Source organism: Phascolarctos cinereus, unplaced genomic scaffold (genome assembly GCF_003287225.1).
Source record: "Phascolarctos cinereus isolate Bilbo 61053 unplaced genomic scaffold, phaCin_HiC Scaffold_4;HRSCAF=312, whole genome shotgun sequence".
In the NCBI taxonomy this organism is placed as follows: Eukaryota; Metazoa; Chordata; class Mammalia; order Diprotodontia; family Phascolarctidae; genus Phascolarctos; species Phascolarctos cinereus.
In genome coordinates this window covers 719,069,951-719,088,403 of record NW_027555847.1, presented here as the reverse complement: position 1 = coordinate 719,088,403, position 18,453 = coordinate 719,069,951, and the positions used below count along the sequence as shown (strand labels likewise).

The 18,453-nt window shown below is 43.3% G+C and overlaps 1 protein-coding gene across 2 annotated transcripts; it reads right to left on the bottom strand.

The window, feature by feature from the left end:
- Positions 1–2,506: 2,506 nt before the first annotated feature.
- LOC110215351 (galactosylceramide sulfotransferase-like) lies at positions 2,507–16,625 on the bottom strand. Of its 2 annotated transcripts, none has more exons than XM_020996727.2 (3): positions 14,995–16,625; positions 7,430–7,563; positions 2,507–3,680 (listed from the first exon to the last, which is right to left on the bottom strand). In XM_020996727.2, exons 1-3 carry the CDS (start codon positions 15,193–15,195, stop codon positions 2,558–2,560), a joined length of 1,458 nt encoding a protein of 485 aa, XP_020852386.1. In that variant the 5' UTR covers positions 15,196–16,625; the 3' UTR covers positions 2,507–2,557. The 2 variants fall into 2 exon arrangements, with proteins under 2 accessions (XP_020852386.1, XP_020852387.1); XM_020996728.2 differs by lacking the exon at positions 14,995–16,625 and adding an exon at positions 8,180–8,347.
- Between the last annotated feature and the right edge of the window lie 1,828 nt (positions 16,626–18,453).

The following is an 18,453-nucleotide window of genomic DNA, read 5'->3' as shown; positions in this document are numbered from 1 at the left end:
GAGGTCTGGAAGCACTATTCCACCTTTTCCTAAGTTTTTCATTGTTCCCTTCAGTATTTGAGCTATTTCATTTCTCCAGAAGAATTTTATTTTATGTATTTCTCTAACCCATCCCTTTGATAAATTGGCACAACATTAAAAGTGTGAATTTATCTTGATTGTATTGTCATTTTTATCGTGTTGGCACTGCCTGGCCATGAGCACCAAATATTCCTTCAGTTGTTTAAGTTGTTCTTTATTTTTTTAAAGATCTTTGTAAATGAATCTAAGTATTTTGTGTGTTTCATTACATTGAGTCTCTAATTTCTTTGCACATTTTTGCTGTCATTTTTAATAGACTATCCTTTTCTGTTATTGCCTTTTTGATTTTATTATAATAATATAGAAATTCTATTGACTTTTGTGGGTTTGTTTTGAGGCCTACAACTTTGCTGAAACCATTGTTTCAATTAATATTTTTGAGGATTCCCTAGGATTTTCTGAGTAAGGCATCATGCTGCCACAGGGAAGAATAGTTTTCTCTCCTCTTTCCCTATCCTTATCCATTCAATTTCTTTCTCTTGCCTTAGTTCTATTGCCCCTCAGTACAACTTTCTCTTCTCAGGAGGTTGTATAAGCCACCAATCTGACAGCAGATCATTTCAAAGAAGCAGAGAATGTTAGACCTCAGCGGCCATCTACTCCAACCTGTAACTGAAAAAGATCCCCGATTATAACATGTTTGACAACCTGTCATTCAGCTTTTGATTGCAAACCTCTGAGAAGGGTACCTCCCAAGGTCAACCACACTTATACATAGCTGTAATGGTCAGAAAGGTTTCCCTCAATTTACCTCTTTGCAACTCCCACATATTGCTTCTGGTTCTACTCTCTGGTCAAAAGGAACACAAAAGGATCCCATATGACAATTCTCCAAATACTTCATGGCAATGATTAAGATCCCCCCCCACCAAGTCTTCTCCCCTTTGGGCTAACCATCACCAGTTGCTTCACCCCATTTCCATATGACATGGACTTAAGGCCCTTTTCCCTCCTGGTTGCCCTCCATCTTATCAATGACCTTCCTACCCACAAGTGAATGTAAGACTCTAGGTGTTAGAAGGACCAGGGCAGGACATGGAAGAACAATTACCTTCCTTCCCTTTGGGGCTCTGCCCTTCTTTTTTCAGGCCAAGAAAGCATCAGATTTTTTTTAGCTGCCCTTTCACATTACTGACTCATTTTAGGTTTGCAGTTCACTCCAACTCCCAGACCTTTTCCCAAACAACTTAATGTCTAATTACAGCCCGTCATTCTTGACCTTACGTTGATGATCTTCTGAACCGAATGTAAGACTTCACACTGATCACCATTGAAATTCATCATCTGCCATTCAGCCCAAAGCTCTAGTCTGGGCTGTCATGATCATTTTGATTCCTGACTCTGTCATATTATCTGACACATTAGCTATGCCTCCCGGTGCAGTTCCAGCTGCAATCTCGTGTTGAAATCTCATCAAATTAATTTAGAAACAAAAGCAATGAAAATAATACGGTTGATATGACTAACATTATAGCCATTCTTAGGCCCCATATACAAATGGGTGAATCCCCTTACAAACTCCAAGGTGATTATAATATAACCCTTAATCACCCAGAATTGGGGAGAGTCACTTCCAAATTCATGACCCAGGAGCAAAAATCTCAGAGTTCAGGTCCACTTCATGAAAGCGACTGACCTGGTAGTTCCCAATGCCACCTCAATGACAGGGCTATGGGTGGGGCCTTGTCCATCTCTGAGTCTCTGCCTCACAGACAAGCTTCTCAGGGAAGTCTTGAGGTCTATAAAGTCACTTGAGGAAGGCTGGGGATCTAAGGAAATCTCTTACTTTTGTTCTGGGGTCATCAGTGGTCTGCTGGTACTGTTATCTTCCCCACTCCTGGGCTAGACTCTTCATATCCACTCAGGACCACGTCTTGTAGCCTCACCTTAAATGTCCTGCCTCTCAGAAGACAACCCATGCAAGTCTTCATTTAGAAATACCCATCCTTAGTGTCCAAACATGGAGCATCCAGAGAAATGGAGTCCAGGGAATTTATCCCAATAATTTGGGCCAACACATCATAGGGAATGATCTCTTGGGAAGTCTTCTCCTCAATCTCACTTTCTACACATACAAAATGGAAAGAACAAATTATATTATTTCAGAGGCTACTCCATAAAAGGAGAATGTCCCTTAAAATTTTTAAGATGTATGTAATTATTCAAATTCTGCTCTTGACTGAAGGCATCTCGTATCCAGTCTAATTTGGCTTGACCATTTGTAAGCTCACCCAGTGGACTGTGAGTTAATGCTCAGATCTTGGCCCGTTTTTCTGTATGTCTTGCCCAGGGTTAAGGTAAGGATGGAAAGATATTGGTCTGGTTTGGAAAGTAGAGGTCAGATTTTATTACCTTGTCTATTTCCCTGAGTGTTTAGCCCAAAGGTTCATCCACTCTGCCCTGAGTAAAGGATACCCTTGTGCCATGTTTTTTTTGAGCCAGGAATAACAGAGAATTGGTCAGGGTCAGGTATCTATTAAATATGCAGCAATTTCCTAATATACCACCATAACTTGGTGACCCACAAGTTGACCCCAAGTTCAGTCATGTACTGGATTTCAGGAGTCACCATTTTTCGGCACAACTGGCCATACTGATGACTGATATGCTTCTTTAGGTTGTAACCAAGAATTGTCTTTGTCCCCATTGCCTGCCAGGGCTGCAGTGATGGTTTCTCAATGTCCTTGGCATCCACTGCATGCTCCCCATCAATGCAGATCCTTTCCATTCTCTTATTCTCCTGTCTCAGAGAAGCCACCTCGCGGGCCATGCGCTCCCGCCCGAAGGCCTCCACCTTGCGCCAGAAGCTGGCGTTGAAGTGGCGGTAGAGGCGCGCGTCCAGCTGGTTCCAGTCCGTGGCCTGCTGGTAGAGCTTGCCTGTCATCTGGGGGATGGCAGAGGCCCGGCGGGCATTGAGCTTGAAGTAGAGGACGTCCTCGAGCTCCCAGCACATGAGGTCCTTGAGCAGCACCAGGGACTCGTCGAAGTACTCCTGCAGCATGACCAGGTGGAACCTCTGCTCCACCTCCAGGATGTGCTCCTCCACCTGGGGGCTGCGGGGGTCCAGCCCGCTGTCGTAGCCCAGGTCGAAGAAGAGCAGGTTGCGGAGGTAGTGGGCATTGATGCCTTTGGGGTCGTAGTAGCGGTCAGGGTCCTGCAGGAACTTGGCCAACTTGTTGCGGCCAGTGAGCTTCCATGTGAAGGGCACCAACACCCCAAAGTATTGGAAAGATGACTCAAAGAGATGGGCTGGATCCCGTAGCACCGTGATGAACGTGGCGTTGGGGGTCACCAGGCTATGCACTTCAGCGTAGGAAAAACGCATATGGTTACAGATGATATTGAAGCAGTCGCCAGGCTGGTAGTTGTGCACCGTGTTACGCTTGAAGAAGGACGGGTAGTTGAAGTCACTCATTCCACTGGGAAAAGCAAACTTGAGATTGTGCTTCTGGCCAAAGCGGAAGAGGATATTTAACAGGGTGCTGCTGGCGGTCTTGTGAGTCTTCATGAACACAACATCTAACTTCGGCCAGCAGGAGCCTTTGGGGATGTTGGTAGGTAAAGTGGGTGGAGAGGAGCATCGGGCTGGCTCTGGGGCCCTGTTGGGAAAGAGAACGGTGAGAGCTTTGGTGAGAAAACTGTAATCATTTTTTCTCATCATGTGTGACCTTGGGTAAGTCCTTTCTCTTCTCTAGGTCTCAGCTTCCTCATCTGTAAAGTAAGAGCTGAGCAAGAGATATTATTTGCAATGGGAAAACACTAGAAACCTTTCCAATAAGATTAGGGGTAAAACAAAGGTATCCACAGTCACCACTAGTATTAAATATGGTTTTAGAAATGCTATTTCAATAAGATAAGGCAAAGAAATCAAAGAAATAAGAACTAGCAAACATCTCCAATCACAGATGATATGATAGTTTACTTTGAGGACTATAGAGATTCAACAGTCAAATGCTACCATAAGCTCCACATAGAGAGCTATGCCATAAATAGAGATGGGCACATCCTCAAATTGTTGGGAGAGAATGGAATGGAGCTGCTTACACACCTGTGGCCAAGGGGAGAATTATTAACTGAACAAAAGGCAGAAATGCTCATATAAGAGAACAGTCAAGTTGGATTACGTAACATTGAAAAGTTTTTGTAAAACTATTATTAGCACAACTAGACTTAGATGAGAAGCAATTAAATGGGAAAACGTCTTTGCAGCAAACATCTCTATTACAAAAGTCTTACGTACAGGATATGTTCATCTGTATATTTACATCTGTATCTACATCTATCTGTCCATCTACACACATAGACGCATGCACACACGCGCACACACCATATACTCACACACATACACATACACACACATGCACACGCACACACATCTGTATACATGCATGCACATGCACGCACACATGTGTGCACATGCACACGCTCACACTGAATATATAAGAACAAGAATCATTCCAGAAGAGATAAGTGGTCATAGGAGTGATAAGTGACAGGAGGACAAATTAACTGGTAGAAGTAAGGTAGAGGAGTCAGGAGGAATAGAAAATAACAGATATGCACAAGCATAAAAAGAAAGATTAGAAATAGAATTTATTGGGGCAGTGAGGTGGCGCAGTGGACAGAGCATCGGCCCTAAAGTCGGGAGGACCTGAGTTCAAATCCGGCCTCAGATCAAACACTTGCCACTTACTGTGTGACCCTGGGCAAGTCATTTAACCCCAATTGCAAAAAAAAAAAAAGGAGTAGAATTTATTAGGGAAAGTATATGTTTATACATATATGTATGTATGCGTATATGTGTATATAATATCTATATAAATATATCTAGGCTTAATTATAGCCTACTGGGGGCAGGGGCAGGGAAAGAAGGGGGAAAAAAGAACAAAGTGAAAAATGCAAAGCAGAGAACATAGAAAAGTTTACAAGGAAGCAAAAAAAAACGATGGCTAGCTCTCAACACAATGCGCAATATTTATTACATAGGCTTTCTTGAAATGGAAATTTATTGCTATATATTTCGAATCTTCTCTTATGTTCTGCTTGGCACCTGAACTTTTTTTTCTTATTTTCTTTTTCTTTTCTCCTTGCCTGTTTAAGTTTTAGCATTTAAGTCTAAAATGAAAAAAAAGATAAAAAAGAAAGACTTGTATCCAGTAGCCAGTATTAAATTAGATAATACTTGGAAAGTGCTTAGCGCAGTGCCTGGCACACAATAGGCACTGTATAAACACCGATTCCCTTCCCTTCCTTCCTTCAGTAAGGAGAAGGGAGCAAGAAGTATCAAGTATCATCTGGCCAACTCTACCCTCCACAGCAATGCTCACCCATGTTACAATAGTAAAGTTTGAAGGGACCCTGGAAAGACAAGCATTATTGATGGAGTTGGGAATTAGTTCAAATTCTAGAATTACACCAAAAATTATCAAACTGTACGTGTCCTTTCACCCACTGATGCCACTACTAGACACATGGCCCCAAGGAGGACAAAGATAGAGGGCAAAGTTCTAGGTATACAAAAATAATTCTAGTTGCACTGATAAAAATATTTATGGCAGTATTTTTTTGTAGTAGCAAAGAACTGGAAAGAAAGTGAATGTCCATCTACTAGGGAGTGACTGAATAAAGAGGAATTTAATAAAATATTATTGTGCAGTAAGAAATTATGGGTATGAATTCAGAGAAATTTGGAAAGACTTGTATGAAATAATGCAGAACAAAGTAGGAAAAACCAGGAGAACAATTTCCACAATGACTACAGTAACGTAAAGGAAAACAACATTGAAACACTGGAATTTGTATCACACTCAATTGGGTATGGATATCTCTTACCCTACAGGATAATAGGGGGTAAGGGGATAAGAGAGCAGGGGGATGATAGAGGGGAGGGCAGATTGGAGGAGGGGTAATCAGAAGCAAACACTTCTAAGGAGGGACAGGGTCAAAAGAAAGAACAGAATAAATGGTGGGCGGAATAGGATGAAGGGAAATATACTTAGTTTTTCACAACATGACTACCATGGAAGTGTTTTGCATGACTATACATGTATAACCTGTATCGAGTTGCTTGTCTTCTCAATGAGGATAGGTGGGGAGTGAAGAATGGAGAAAATATGGAACCCAAAGTTTTAAAAACAAATGTTAAAAAAAATTGGTTTCACACGCAATTGGTAAATAAGATATACAGGAAATGAAGTCTAGAAATCTGTCCTGCCCTACAGGAGAATTGGAGGGGAAGGAGATAATAGAAGGGCAGGAGGATAGAAACAAGGGCAGATTAGGGGAAGGGGTATTCAGAATGCATGCCATCTTGGGGTGAGTGGAGGAAAGAGATGGGAAGAAAATTTGGAACTCAAAATCTTGTGGAAGTGAATGTTGAAAACTAAAAATAAATTAGTAATAAAAAATAGTAAATAGAATTTGTATCAAGGCAGTGTTCAATAATGACTTTATGAGACTAAGGGTGAAGAATAACTGCCATCTCTTGGTGGCAGACTATGGGTGTCAAATGAAGTATGGCTAATTTTCAGATTTGCCAATTTGTCTTTGATTGACTGTAGTTATTTTATTCGTTATGAGAGTTCTCTTGGTGGGTCAGTGAGAGGGGGGAAGTAACAGTGAAGTTAAAAAAAGATTACCAGCAAAACTTTAATAAATAAATATGCAAATAAACAAAATGAGGGAGTTTGGAATAGATGGTGTCTAAGGTCCTTTCCAGTTCTTGTCCAGTTCTAACATTCTTTGTTCTAGGTTTCTTCTAGTTCTAACCACCTGTGACCTCAGACCCCCTCCAATTCTGACTAGATTCTATATTATATATAGATAAATATCCCTTCCAGTGCTGACAGGCCAAAGTCCCTTAGATCTAATTTTGCATATTTTGCATTCAAAGGTTCTGTGAAGCTTTTACTCCCTATGTTCTGCCTTCATAACTCTAACACTCTGTGCTCTCAGATCCCCTTTGGGTCTGACATTCTATGCCCTAAGACCTCTTCCAATTATCTATGTTCTATTTTCAGCTCCCAAGTTCTATGTTCTGACATTCCTCTCAGCTCTGACATTTGTCTTTTTTCTTCCAGTTCTTCCATTCTATGTTCTATGTTCCAGTTCTAACAGCCAGGAATGCTTCAGCCTCTTCCTCTTTCCCAGGCTGTCTCTTGTCTGTGGTGGATATGAGTCTTCCTTCCGTGGTCCCAGAGAGACATTGCCTTTGAAGTGAGGGGCCTCATCTATCCACTCCCCTTATAGGTTTTCTAATGAAGGAGCCCTCAATCTGTGTGGGGGCCAGTCTTAAGGCCAGGAGGCTACCCCAGCCACCCCCTTTCCCCCCTCTTTGCTTCTCACTCACTTGGCCATGGTGGCTTGAGAAGGAGCAATAGTGTAAGAGTAGAACAGCAATAGAAGGCCAGTAAAGAGGCAACCCAGAAGGAGCCCCTTTGCCATGCTGTGCCAGGGCTTCCTTCGGGATGGCATCTCAGTCACCTGGGGAATAGAGAGAAAGAAAGAAAGAGAGAGATAAAGGCAGCAGCTATGAAGTGAACAGCAGCAATCACAGTGATAACTCCCCTTCATAGCTACCAGAGGACGTGTCCTCCCCTGTCTCATCTGAGCATCATATTGGAAGAAATTCACGTGTAGGAGACCTAGGAGGTTTGGCTGCTGGCAGATATCCGTGATGAAGACAAGACCATGTATAGCCGGCTAATGGGAGCTCATGAAAGCTACATGAGCTTGGAGACTGAGTGACTACAAATTTATGTTAGTGGAATCTTAACTGGGCCCTCAGTGCAGCAAGACAGTCCTTTCACACCTCCCTAAAGATTGGCTGTCTTCCCCCTCCTCCTCCTCCTTTTCCTCCTCCTCTTCCTCTTCAGTCCAGCAGCTCGTCCAAAACCTCTCATCCCTCCTCAAGCCTCCTCCAGTGCCTCTTCCCCATCTACTCAGCTGAGGACTTGACTTTCATCTGACTGACACTGTGAGGGTCTGCCAGTGGAGTAGAAACTAAAGGACCTTCTACTGTTGGAGGATACCAAGCACAGCTGTACTGACCAGATCCCTCCCAGGCTGTGGCTGCAGGGGAGAAGGAGCTAGCACACACCTGGTAAGTGCAGCAGCAGTGGCTGTGGGCACTTGCAGGACAGCAGAGTCCCTGGTTTCAGTTCCAGGGTGGAGAGGACAACTGTAGTTTGCAGCCACCTGAGGGACTACAAGGAGAAAGTTCATTTGCAGAACAGCATGGCTGGGGGCTCTAGCTGAGGCTTAAGAGTGGGGAGGAGAGCACAAGGTTAAGCCCCAGGACAGACCTTAGAAAATAACAGGAGAAAATACCTGAGACTTGGGACATCATTCCTCATACCTCAGAACTAGAATTTGATTACACCAATAGCTGCTGAAAACAAAATGAAACAAAAAACAAATGAATAAAAATGAGTAAGCAGAAGAGAAAGAACCCAACCATAGATAGATAGATAGATGGGGATAGAGAAAATCTAGGTTCATATTCAGAGGAAGATAGCAGAGTGAAAAAAGTCACTTCTTTTTCAATGAGAAGTGTCAAATGGTCCCAAGCACAAAGAGAGTTCTTGGAAGAACTTTAAAAGGACATTAAAAATCAGATAAGAGAGATTGAGGAAAAATTTGAAAAAAAAAATAAATACAAGCAATCCAAAAAAATTATGAAAAGAAAATTAACCAACTTGAAATAGAGAATCAAAAACTTAAGGAAAAAATAATTCTTTGAAAGCTAAATTTGGGCAAAGGGAAGTTAATGACATTCTAAGACACCGAGAAATAATAAAATAGGATCAAAAGAACGAAAAAATAGAAGAGAATGTGAAACATCTCATCATAAAAACAACTGATCTGGAGAACAGATCTAGGAAAAATAATATGAGTAGCTGGACTACCTGAAAATTATGATAGAAAAGGAATCTTCATACATTATTACAAGAAAGTATCAAAGAAAATTGACCTGAAGTTAAAATGTGAATGGGATGAATTTACTTATAAAATGGAAACTGATAGCAGATTAAAAATTTGAATTCAACACTATGTTGCTTTCAGGAAATGCTATAAAAACGGAAGATACACACAAAGATAAAATAAAGGTCAGGAGTGGAATTTATTATGTAAAAAAAGCAGTGGCAGTAATTGTGATCTCAGACAAAATTAAAACTAAAATAAATTTAATCAAAAGAGAAAAATAGGGAAACTGCACTGTGTGTCAGCAATATTATTCAACATTGTTTTAGATCATTTAAAATACCTAGACAGTATAAAATTCCTGAGAATATACCTGCCAAAACAGGCACAGGAACTATATGAATATAAAAATAAAACAGTTTTTATACGAAGTCAGAGCTAAATAATTGAAGTAATGGTTATTATTTATGGATAGGTAAAGCCAATATAATTTTTAAATGACAGTTTTACCTAATGAATCTATTCAATGTCATTCCAAGTAAATTACTAAAAAATTATCTTACTGAGTTAGAAAAAAAAATAACAAAGTTCATATGGAAGAACAAAAGGTGAGGAACTTTAAAGAAACTAGAGAAAAAGATGTAAAGGAAGTAAATTCAGCAGTATCAGACCTTCAACTATATTATAAGGTGAGAGCATTGTTGAAGTATAAAATGGATAATTTCAATTATTCCAAATTAAATTTTCCTTGTATAAATGAAACCTGTGCAACCAAGAATAGAAGGAATGCAGAAAATTGGGAGAAAACTTTTAGAGACAATCTCTCAGACCACATGGGATTGGGTTGTAATATTGCTGTAGTGTAGGAAGTGATGAGCTTTGTGATTTAGAAAAACATGGAAAGATTTGAACTTGCAAAGGAAGATGTTATCTACTTCCAGAGAAACAGATGACAAAGGGAAATGAGCATACTATTGTCTTACATATATGTGTATGAGTTTATATGTGTACACGTGTGTATGTTTGTAGATATCTATGTATATGTATATTCATTTCATACTCCAAGACCAAACTTGCCTATTATTCCAATTATCTTTAGCATTCCCGCTTTAGCATTCCGATCACCTATGATGAATATGACGTCTTTTTTTGGTATGATTTCTAGAAGATGTTACAGGTCTTCATACAACCTTTCAACTTTGTACTCAATACGCCAGCAAATTTGGAAAACTCTACAGTGGTCACTGCATTGGAAAATATCCATTTACATCTAAATCCTTAAGACAGACAGTGCCAAAGAATGCTCAAATTACCAAACAATTGTGCTAATTTCACGTGCCTAGCATGCTAAAATCTTAAATATAACCTTTCTGGCACATGAAATTAGCTCAGTTGTTTGGTAATTTGAATGTTCAGCAATATGTGAACCAAGAATTACCAGAAAAGCAGGCTAGTTTTTGAAGAGGTGGAGGAACTAGGGACCGAATTGCCAACATGGATGATGGAGAAAACAAAGGAGTTCTAGAAAAACTCTACTTCTGCTTCATTGCTAAAGCCTTTCAGTGTATGAATCACAACAAAATATTGCAAGGTCTCAAAGAGATGAGAGTACCAGATCATCTTACTTGTCTCCCGAGGAAGTCGTATGCAAGTCAAGAAGCAACATTTAGAACTGAACGTGGAAGGATTGATTGGTTTAAGATTAGGAAAACAGTATGACAAGGCTGTACATTGTCACCTTAGTTATTTAACTTATATGCAAAGCACAGCATGCAAAATGCCAGGCTAGATGAATGAAAAGTTGGAATTAAGGTTGCTGGTAGAAATGTCAACAATCATAGATATACAGATGAACCACTCTGATGACAGAAAATTAAGAGAAGTTAAGAAGATTCTTGATAAGGGTGAAAGAGAAGGGTGTAAAACCTAGCCAGGAGTTTAACACACAAAAAAATTAAGATCTTGGCAACTAGTCCCATCACCTCCTGGCAAAGAGAGGGAGAAGAAATAGAGACAGTGTCAGATTTTATGGTCTTGGGCTCAAAGATCACTGCAAATGGTGACTGCAGCCATGAAATTAAGAGATACTCGCTCCTTGGAAGGAAAGTCATTATCTGGACGGCAAATTAAAAAGCACAGACATTACCTTGCCAACAAAGGTCCATATGCTCCAAGCTATGGTTTTTCCAGTGTGTATTATGTATGGCTGTGAGAGTTGGACTATAAGGAAAACTGAGTAACACAGAATCAATGCTTGTGATTTATAGTGCTGGGAAAGACTTTTGAGAGTTGCTTGAACAGCAAGGAGATCAAATCAGTCAATATTTAAAGAAATTCAGACTATTCACTGGAAGGTCAAATACTGAAGTGGAAGCTTAAGTACTTTGGCCACATAATGAGAAGACAGGACTCATTGGAAAAGACCCTGATGTTGGGAAAGACTGAACGCAAAAGGAGAAGAGGACGGCAGAGGAGGAGATAGATGGAGTGTCGTGGAGCAGCAAATATGAGCGTGGACAGACTTTGACAGACAGATGGTGGGGGACAGAAGAGCCTGCTGTGCTCTGGTCTCTGGGCTCACAAAGAATGGGACATGACTGAGAGACTGAACAACATTACAAGTGCCAGGCACGGTGCCAAGCACTTTACGGACATCATCTCATTTGAACCTCACAAGCCTGGGAGGTAGGTGCTATTACTATCTTCACTTTACAGATGGGGAAACCGAGGCAGAGAGAGGTTAAGTGATCTCCCCAGGGTCACCCAGCTGGTCTCTCAGATGATAACCTCATTCACTGGGGCAGTGTCCTCACTGGGAGCTCCTTAGAAGCAGTGAAATCACAGGTGAAAATTCTGGTGAAGAAAGGCTGTATGGAGTAGTTGTTAGGGGGTTGAGCTCTCCTCCTATTTGGCTGTCCTACCATTTCACAGAGCTGTTGAGAAAGTGGTTCACAAACACTCAAGTCCTATTGAAAGATGACAGTCGCTTCTTTAGCATCTCTCCTGGTCTCACCTCCTGGAGAAGCCTGCCTGGGAAGCTTCTGGGAGGAGACAGGGAGCACTGAGGAAAACTTTCCACTATTCCTCCCCAGTCACGCCCCCTGCCCAGCAGGGACCTCCATGTCCCAGGAAGGTCAGAGACACTGACCTGTACATGCCAGCCTCCATTCCCAAAGCACGTACTGTGGCTGCCCTGAGGGCAAAGCCACCTCCCATCCACACACCTCCCTTCTTGATCCTTGGGCAAAGTCAGGAATTGCCGGAGGGGAGCCCTGGCATCTTGCCCAGTGTCAGCACTCGGCACGTATGGAAGGGCTGTCCAGGCCAGCAGGACCTTCCGGGGCAGCTCTCTGGGGCTGCCTCCATCCTTGGGTAGGCAGGCTCTGGTCACAGACTTTTGGACCTGGGAGGAGCCCACTTGGGTCATCTAGCCCAACACCTCTGTCTGGGGACAGAGAGGAAGTGACCTAAGATCGTCCAGCAAAGAAAGGGCAGAGCTTCAACTAGAACCCAGGGCCCCAACTCTAAGTCCTGGATTTTCCCCATTCTCCCTCCCTGACCAGGACCCAAGTAAGAAGAAAAGGGGCCCAGACTTCTTTGAGGAGGCCTGGAATTCAGGCATCACCTGGTATAGTAGGTCCCTAAGCACTCACTGGGAGAGGGATGGGGGGAAGCCAGCCCCTAGGGAGACAGTGTCCTGGCTAAGAAGTCTCCCCTCGCCAGACTGATTCCCAGCCATGAAGAAATCCACAAATGTTCACTGAGCATTGATGCTGAGCCCAAGGCCTTGAATTGGAACCTGCCTCTGTATTTGCAGGTGAGGAAACTGAGCCCTGCCCCCAAGAGAGGGGCACTCGCCTAAGATCACAGAGATCACTGATTTGGATGTTAGGGGCCATTGACCCTAAACTTCTCCTTGTACAGGAGGGAAACTGAGGCTCGAAGAATGGCAAGGACTTGCCCAAGGTCACACAGAGGATGAGGGGCAGAGCTGGGGTTCCAAGTCCTTTGGCTCATTTCTATACACCCTAAGATTCACAACTGCTTTCTCTGCAGAACCCTCCAAGGCAGGGTCTGCAAATGTTACCCCTATTTTACAGAGGAGGAAGCTGAGGCCCAGAGAGGAAAAGTGATTGGCTTTGGTCCCATTGTGGCAGAGGCTGGTTTCAAACTGAAATCTTGTGACTCCACATGTGGGCTCTTTTCCTCACTGCTAGGAGTGGTAAGGCATGAACAGGGGAGATTCTGAGCGTCTCTTGGCAGGAGCATCCACTCCTCCCTGACTCTCCATGAAGAGCTGGGGCAGGGCACAGCTGGCTGGGCACAGGCTGGGGCTGCCCTCCCTCTCCCCTCCCAGCATAGGATGGAGGGGCTCATGGCCTTGGGGCTCTCCTGCACAGGGATAGGGAGGAGGCACCGTTTCCCAGACTGTGGAGGTAGGAAGCTAGAGCGTGAGGGGAGGGAGGGGAGGGGACAGGGGTCTAGAAGCAGCCCAGCTTTCTCCAGCCCCCTGAGGGGCAGCCCCGGCCCAATCTCTCCCCCAGACCAGGGCTGTCATGGGATGAAGCTTCATCAAGGGAAGGTATACTACTCACCTGGCTGGCAGGGAGCACTGGAGGGGTGGCAGAGGAGGAATGCTGCCTTAGACACCTTTACTGGGTGACCCTGGGCAAGTCACTAACATTTCTGTCTGTTTCCTTATGGATAACCAGGCACCTGCCTCACCAGGTTGCAGGATTGAATGAAACGCTTTGCAAACTTTAAAACACTGGGACAATATTAAACAAAAATGGGGGTGGTGAATGGAGGAGTGCCAACTTGCCCTGCCCTGCCCTGCCCTTCCTGGAGCCCTCTCCCTGCCTCCCGTCCTGGGATCACGAGATCTGGCAGGGGCAGTGGGCAATGTGATAGAACAAGCAGAGAAAGACGTGGTCAGAGGACCTGGATTCAAATCTTGCCTTTGACACTCACTACCTATGCAACCTAAGTCACTTAAATGTTGCAGGGTCTCAGCTTGCTCATCTATAAAATGGACTCCAAGGTCCCTTCTAGAACTGTGAGTGTACGAATAAAGGGGGAGAGCAGGAGCGCAGCATTGGAACTGGAAGGGAACTTGGCGATCATCCAGCTCAACATCCTCTTCTGAGGCCCCTGGAGGGGAAAGGACTTTTCCCAGGTCACGGGGCTAAGGAGGAGGAACCTGGTCCATCTGACTCCGGCTTCAGAGCTCTTTCCTCTGGACGAGCTCCCAGAAGAAGGTAGGATGGGGTGATGGGCTGGGCTACTTCCTGGGCTGCAAGGACCTGGAGGGGTCATTACACTCCCTCGGATCAGCTTTTTTTTGCCTGGGGCTCGGGTCTCCAATCCAGAGCTCAGGGGCTTCTAGGCCAGGTAGCCTGTCCTGCTGCTCTGACCACCTCAGCTTGCTCCGTGCAGGGCAAGGGAGAGAGGAAAAGAGAGGAAGGGGGGTCCCTTCGTCCCCCCACCCAGGGCCTGCCTGCAATGGACTGCTTTGGGCCCCAAGGGAGTCTGGGCAAGACCAGGGTGGGAATGCCCCGACTCAAGGAATCCTCCAGACTGGAGTGCAGACTCCAGAGTCTGCTCGTGGGGTCAAAGACACAGCTCTGGAAGGGACCTCAGAGGCCGCTGACTCACCACCCCCTCCCCATCATTTTACAGATAAGGAAAGGGCCTAGATTGGGACAAAAGGCACAGGATTCTTTCTAAGCTCAGTTTGCTCATCTGCAAAAGGGGTAGAATAACATTTATTCTGCCTTCCTCGTTGGGCTGTTCTAAGAAAGGTTCCTTGTAAACTTTAAAGCACCCGCAGATGGTGATGCCCCTCAGCTGGATCTGCGGTCTGGGGCAGCAGCCAGTGAAGAAGGAAGGACTGACACCCCCACGCCTTGACCCATGCACACCCCTTCTGTTTTCTGTAGGACCTAGTGACTGTCGGATGGGGCGGCAATGGGAGACAGCCGCGGGGCTCACCTGGATTAGGGCGTCCTGCTGCTGAGGGCTCAGGGCTCTGACTCTGTAGCTCATTGTGCTCCTGGGTCTCTGCTGGCTTTGGCAGCTATAATAGCCTTTTGTCTTGGCTGGGGCTGTGGGGACAGGGATCATCTCCTTTGCTCCTCCCTGGGCGGGCTGTCCCCTCCCTGCTGGGCTGGACTGTACTGTGCTGGGTGCCATCCACCTCAGGAGAGCCCAGACGGGGCTAGGGAGGGAGAGGCTCAGGAGCAGTTCTGCGTGAGGTAGATACCTCAGGCATTCTTATCCCATGTTACAGATGAGGAAACTGACAGTCTGCTCCCTTTGGCTCCACTCACCATCCCTGTGACTCCTCAAGCAAAGAAATCCCTGTTCTAGACACTGCTCCCCTATCCAATTATCTCCTGTGGTAGAATGTGAACTCTTTGCAGTTTGGAATTATGCCCAAAGGGCTATAATACTGTGCATCCCCTTTGACCCAGTAATGCCACTACTAGGTCTGCATCCCAAAGATATTTTTTAAAAAAGGAAAAGAACCTACACATACAAAAATATTTATAGCAGCTCTTTTTGTGGTGGCAAAAAATGGAAATTGAGAGGATGCCCATCAGCTGGGGAATGGCTGAACAAGTTGTGGAATGTGATTGTGATGGAACACTATTGTGCTATAAGAAATGATGAGCAGGTGGACTTCAGAAAAACCTGGAAAGACGTGTATGGCCTGATGCTGAGTGATGTGAGCAGAACCAGGAGAACACTGTACACAGTTACAGCCACACTGTGCGATGACTGACTTTGATAGACTTAGCTCTTCTCAACCACACAAGGATCTAAGACATCTCCAAAAGTCTTGTGATGGAAAATGCTATCCACATCCAGAGAGAGAGCTATGGAGTTGAATGCAGATCAAAGCAGAGTATTTGCCCTTTTTTCCCTTTTCTTCTGTTTTGTTTTGTTTATTCTTTCCTGTGGTTCCTCCTATTGGTTCTAATTCTTCTTTATAACATGACTAATATGAAAATATGTTTAATAGGAATGTATATATAGAGCCTATATCAGATTGTGTGACATCTTGGGGAGGGAGGTGGGCAGGGAGGGGGAGAAAATTTAAAACTCAAAAGCTTATGGAAGTTAATGTTGAAAACTAAAACTAAATTAATATTTAAAAATAACAATAAAACAGAAATGATGAGCAGAATGCTTTCAGACTTATATGAACTGATACAAAGTGAATTGAGCAGAACCAAGAGAACATCATATTCAGAAACAGTAGTTACGATGATACAACGCAGTGATCAACAGTGAATGACTTACCTGTTCTCAGCAATACAATGATCCAAGACAAATCTGAAGGACTCATGATAAAAACATTACCTGCCTCCAGAGAAAGAACTGATAAGAGTCTGAATGCAGATTTGAGCATACTTTTTTTTTTACTTTGTTTTTCTTTTTTTTCCTTAGTCTGTTTTCTTTCATAACATGACTAATATGGAAATATGTTTTGCATGACTACACATGTATAACCTACATCAAATTGCCTGCCTTCTCAATGAGGATGTGGGGAGAGAAAACAAAGGGAATTTGGAACTCAAAATTCTGAAAAAATGAATGCTAAAAATTGTTTTTACATGTAATAGGGAAAAAATAAAAAATATTTTTAAAAAATTATATGAGCTTCTTGAAGGCAAGAATGATTTTGTTTTTAGATTTATGTATCCTGTCTAACATGATGTCCGGTACATGGTAGGTGCTAAATAAATGGTTTTTCATTCATTCATTTATTGTGTGCATTCACCAAGAAATAGTTGTTAGCTCAAAGCATCTCACTATTTAGCAACTCACAACCCCTACACAGTGTCTTGGTCAGAGGCAGATCCTATGGCACTTCTCCTGGGTGGCGAATGCAAAGGACAAAAAGGATCCAGAGTGGGGTGAGTGAAAAGTCAGAACCAAGTAATGGACACAAAGTTGGAAGGAGTATAATGGTGGTACAGTTTCTGGATCTTCTCTTCAAAGGCTTTGTCAGGGAGTAAAACTTCCACTGTGTAGCTGACCTTCTTGGAGTGGACCAGACTGTAGGTGTTGTCAAATTGCAGGACATCTGCAAGGGACAGACAGACATGCAGAGAGGTATACCTTCTGTAGCTCCCCACTGTCTACTGAATTAGGCCTAAGCTCCTGACCAGCATGGAAGGCCAGGCCCAATCTGCCTCCAACCTGCCTGCCAAGCTTTACTTCCTAATACTCCCCTTGAAGCATTTTATGGAGAAGGGGTTGATCAGGGGACCCTTCACCATTTGCATTTCCCCAAAGCCATTTGAGGAAATTATAAGATGAAATGGTCAGGTAATGGAACAATTACTTCTTTCAGATGTCGAGGTGTTACATCTGCAGCTTCCAAAGAGCATAAAACTTTGAGTGGCTCATACCAGCTGAGGACAGTGAAGTGATCTATTCACAGACTTAGAGGGGGTAAAGCTGGTAGTGACCTATTTGTACCTTGTAAGTTTTCTCTTTACAGACTTGTATGAGTCAATGCAGAGAAATACTTATATTTCTTAGCTATTTTAGGATGTGTTAAGAATGTCTTTCATCAAGTTGATTGAGTTGTAGGGTGGCTAGCCATTAGACGGCTGAAAGATCAGTCATACCTCTGATGTGGCCTTAAAAAGTACAAACCAGCTCTGAGAAAGTTATGTCTGGCAGGTGAAAAGACAGATACCTATAGAGAGGAAGATTCCTGCTCTCTTTTCATTTTTTCCATAGCCCATTTTCCAATGTACACCAGTGAAATTTCTTTCTCTTTCTCCCCCATGGCATCAGCAATGGAATCTCACAGTAGAACGATTAAAAAAAAATTAATAAAAACAAACATTTATTCAGCGCCTACTCTGTCCTAGGCAATGTACAAATATTATCTCATTTAATCCTCACAAAAACTCTGGGAAATACTGTTATTATCCACATTTTGCAATTGGGGAAACTGAGGCAAACAGAGGTTAAATAACTTGCCAAGGGCCACACAGCTAATAAGTCTCTAAGGCTGGATTTGAACTCATCTGTTCCTGACTCTAGGACCAGTACTCAGTGCACTGCACCATTTAGTTGCTAGATTCACCCTTTAAGAGATGCCATGTCCAAGAAAAAGCAGTATAACTTTAAAGTACAAATATTTCTCCCATCAAGAAGAAAACCAAGGGAGCTCAAAGACATTTAGATTTCTTCAGGATTTATGGTATAAGTTGCCTTGACCACATGTATTTCTTCTGTGTTTGCCTCCCTACTGGAGTACACTATATCTGTGATTACTCTTTCCACTGACAGTCTGTATTTGTCGGAGAGGGCACTTCAGTTTTATGGGGGGTATGCTTTGAAACACTTATTCATGCCGTGCCATTTTAAAAATATCTTTGCTTTGAGCTAACTTTGTCAACTAGCTGACTATTAAAGATAAACACA

Excerpts from the sequence above, each read along its gene's own strand:
- LOC110215351 (XM_020996727.2), bottom strand. The coding sequence starts at position 15,195 with ATGGCACCCAGCACAGTACAGTCCAGCCCAGCAGGGAGGGGACAGCCC. Across the intron at positions 7,564-14,994 it reads AGCAGGACGCCCTAATCCAG|GTGACTGAGATGCCATCCCG; the intron begins GTGAGCCCCGCG and ends TCTATTCCCCAG. Across the intron at positions 3,681-7,429 it reads TCTCAAGCCACCATGGCCAA|GGCCCCAGAGCCAGCCCGAT; the intron begins GTGAGTGAGAAG and ends CTTTCCCAACAG.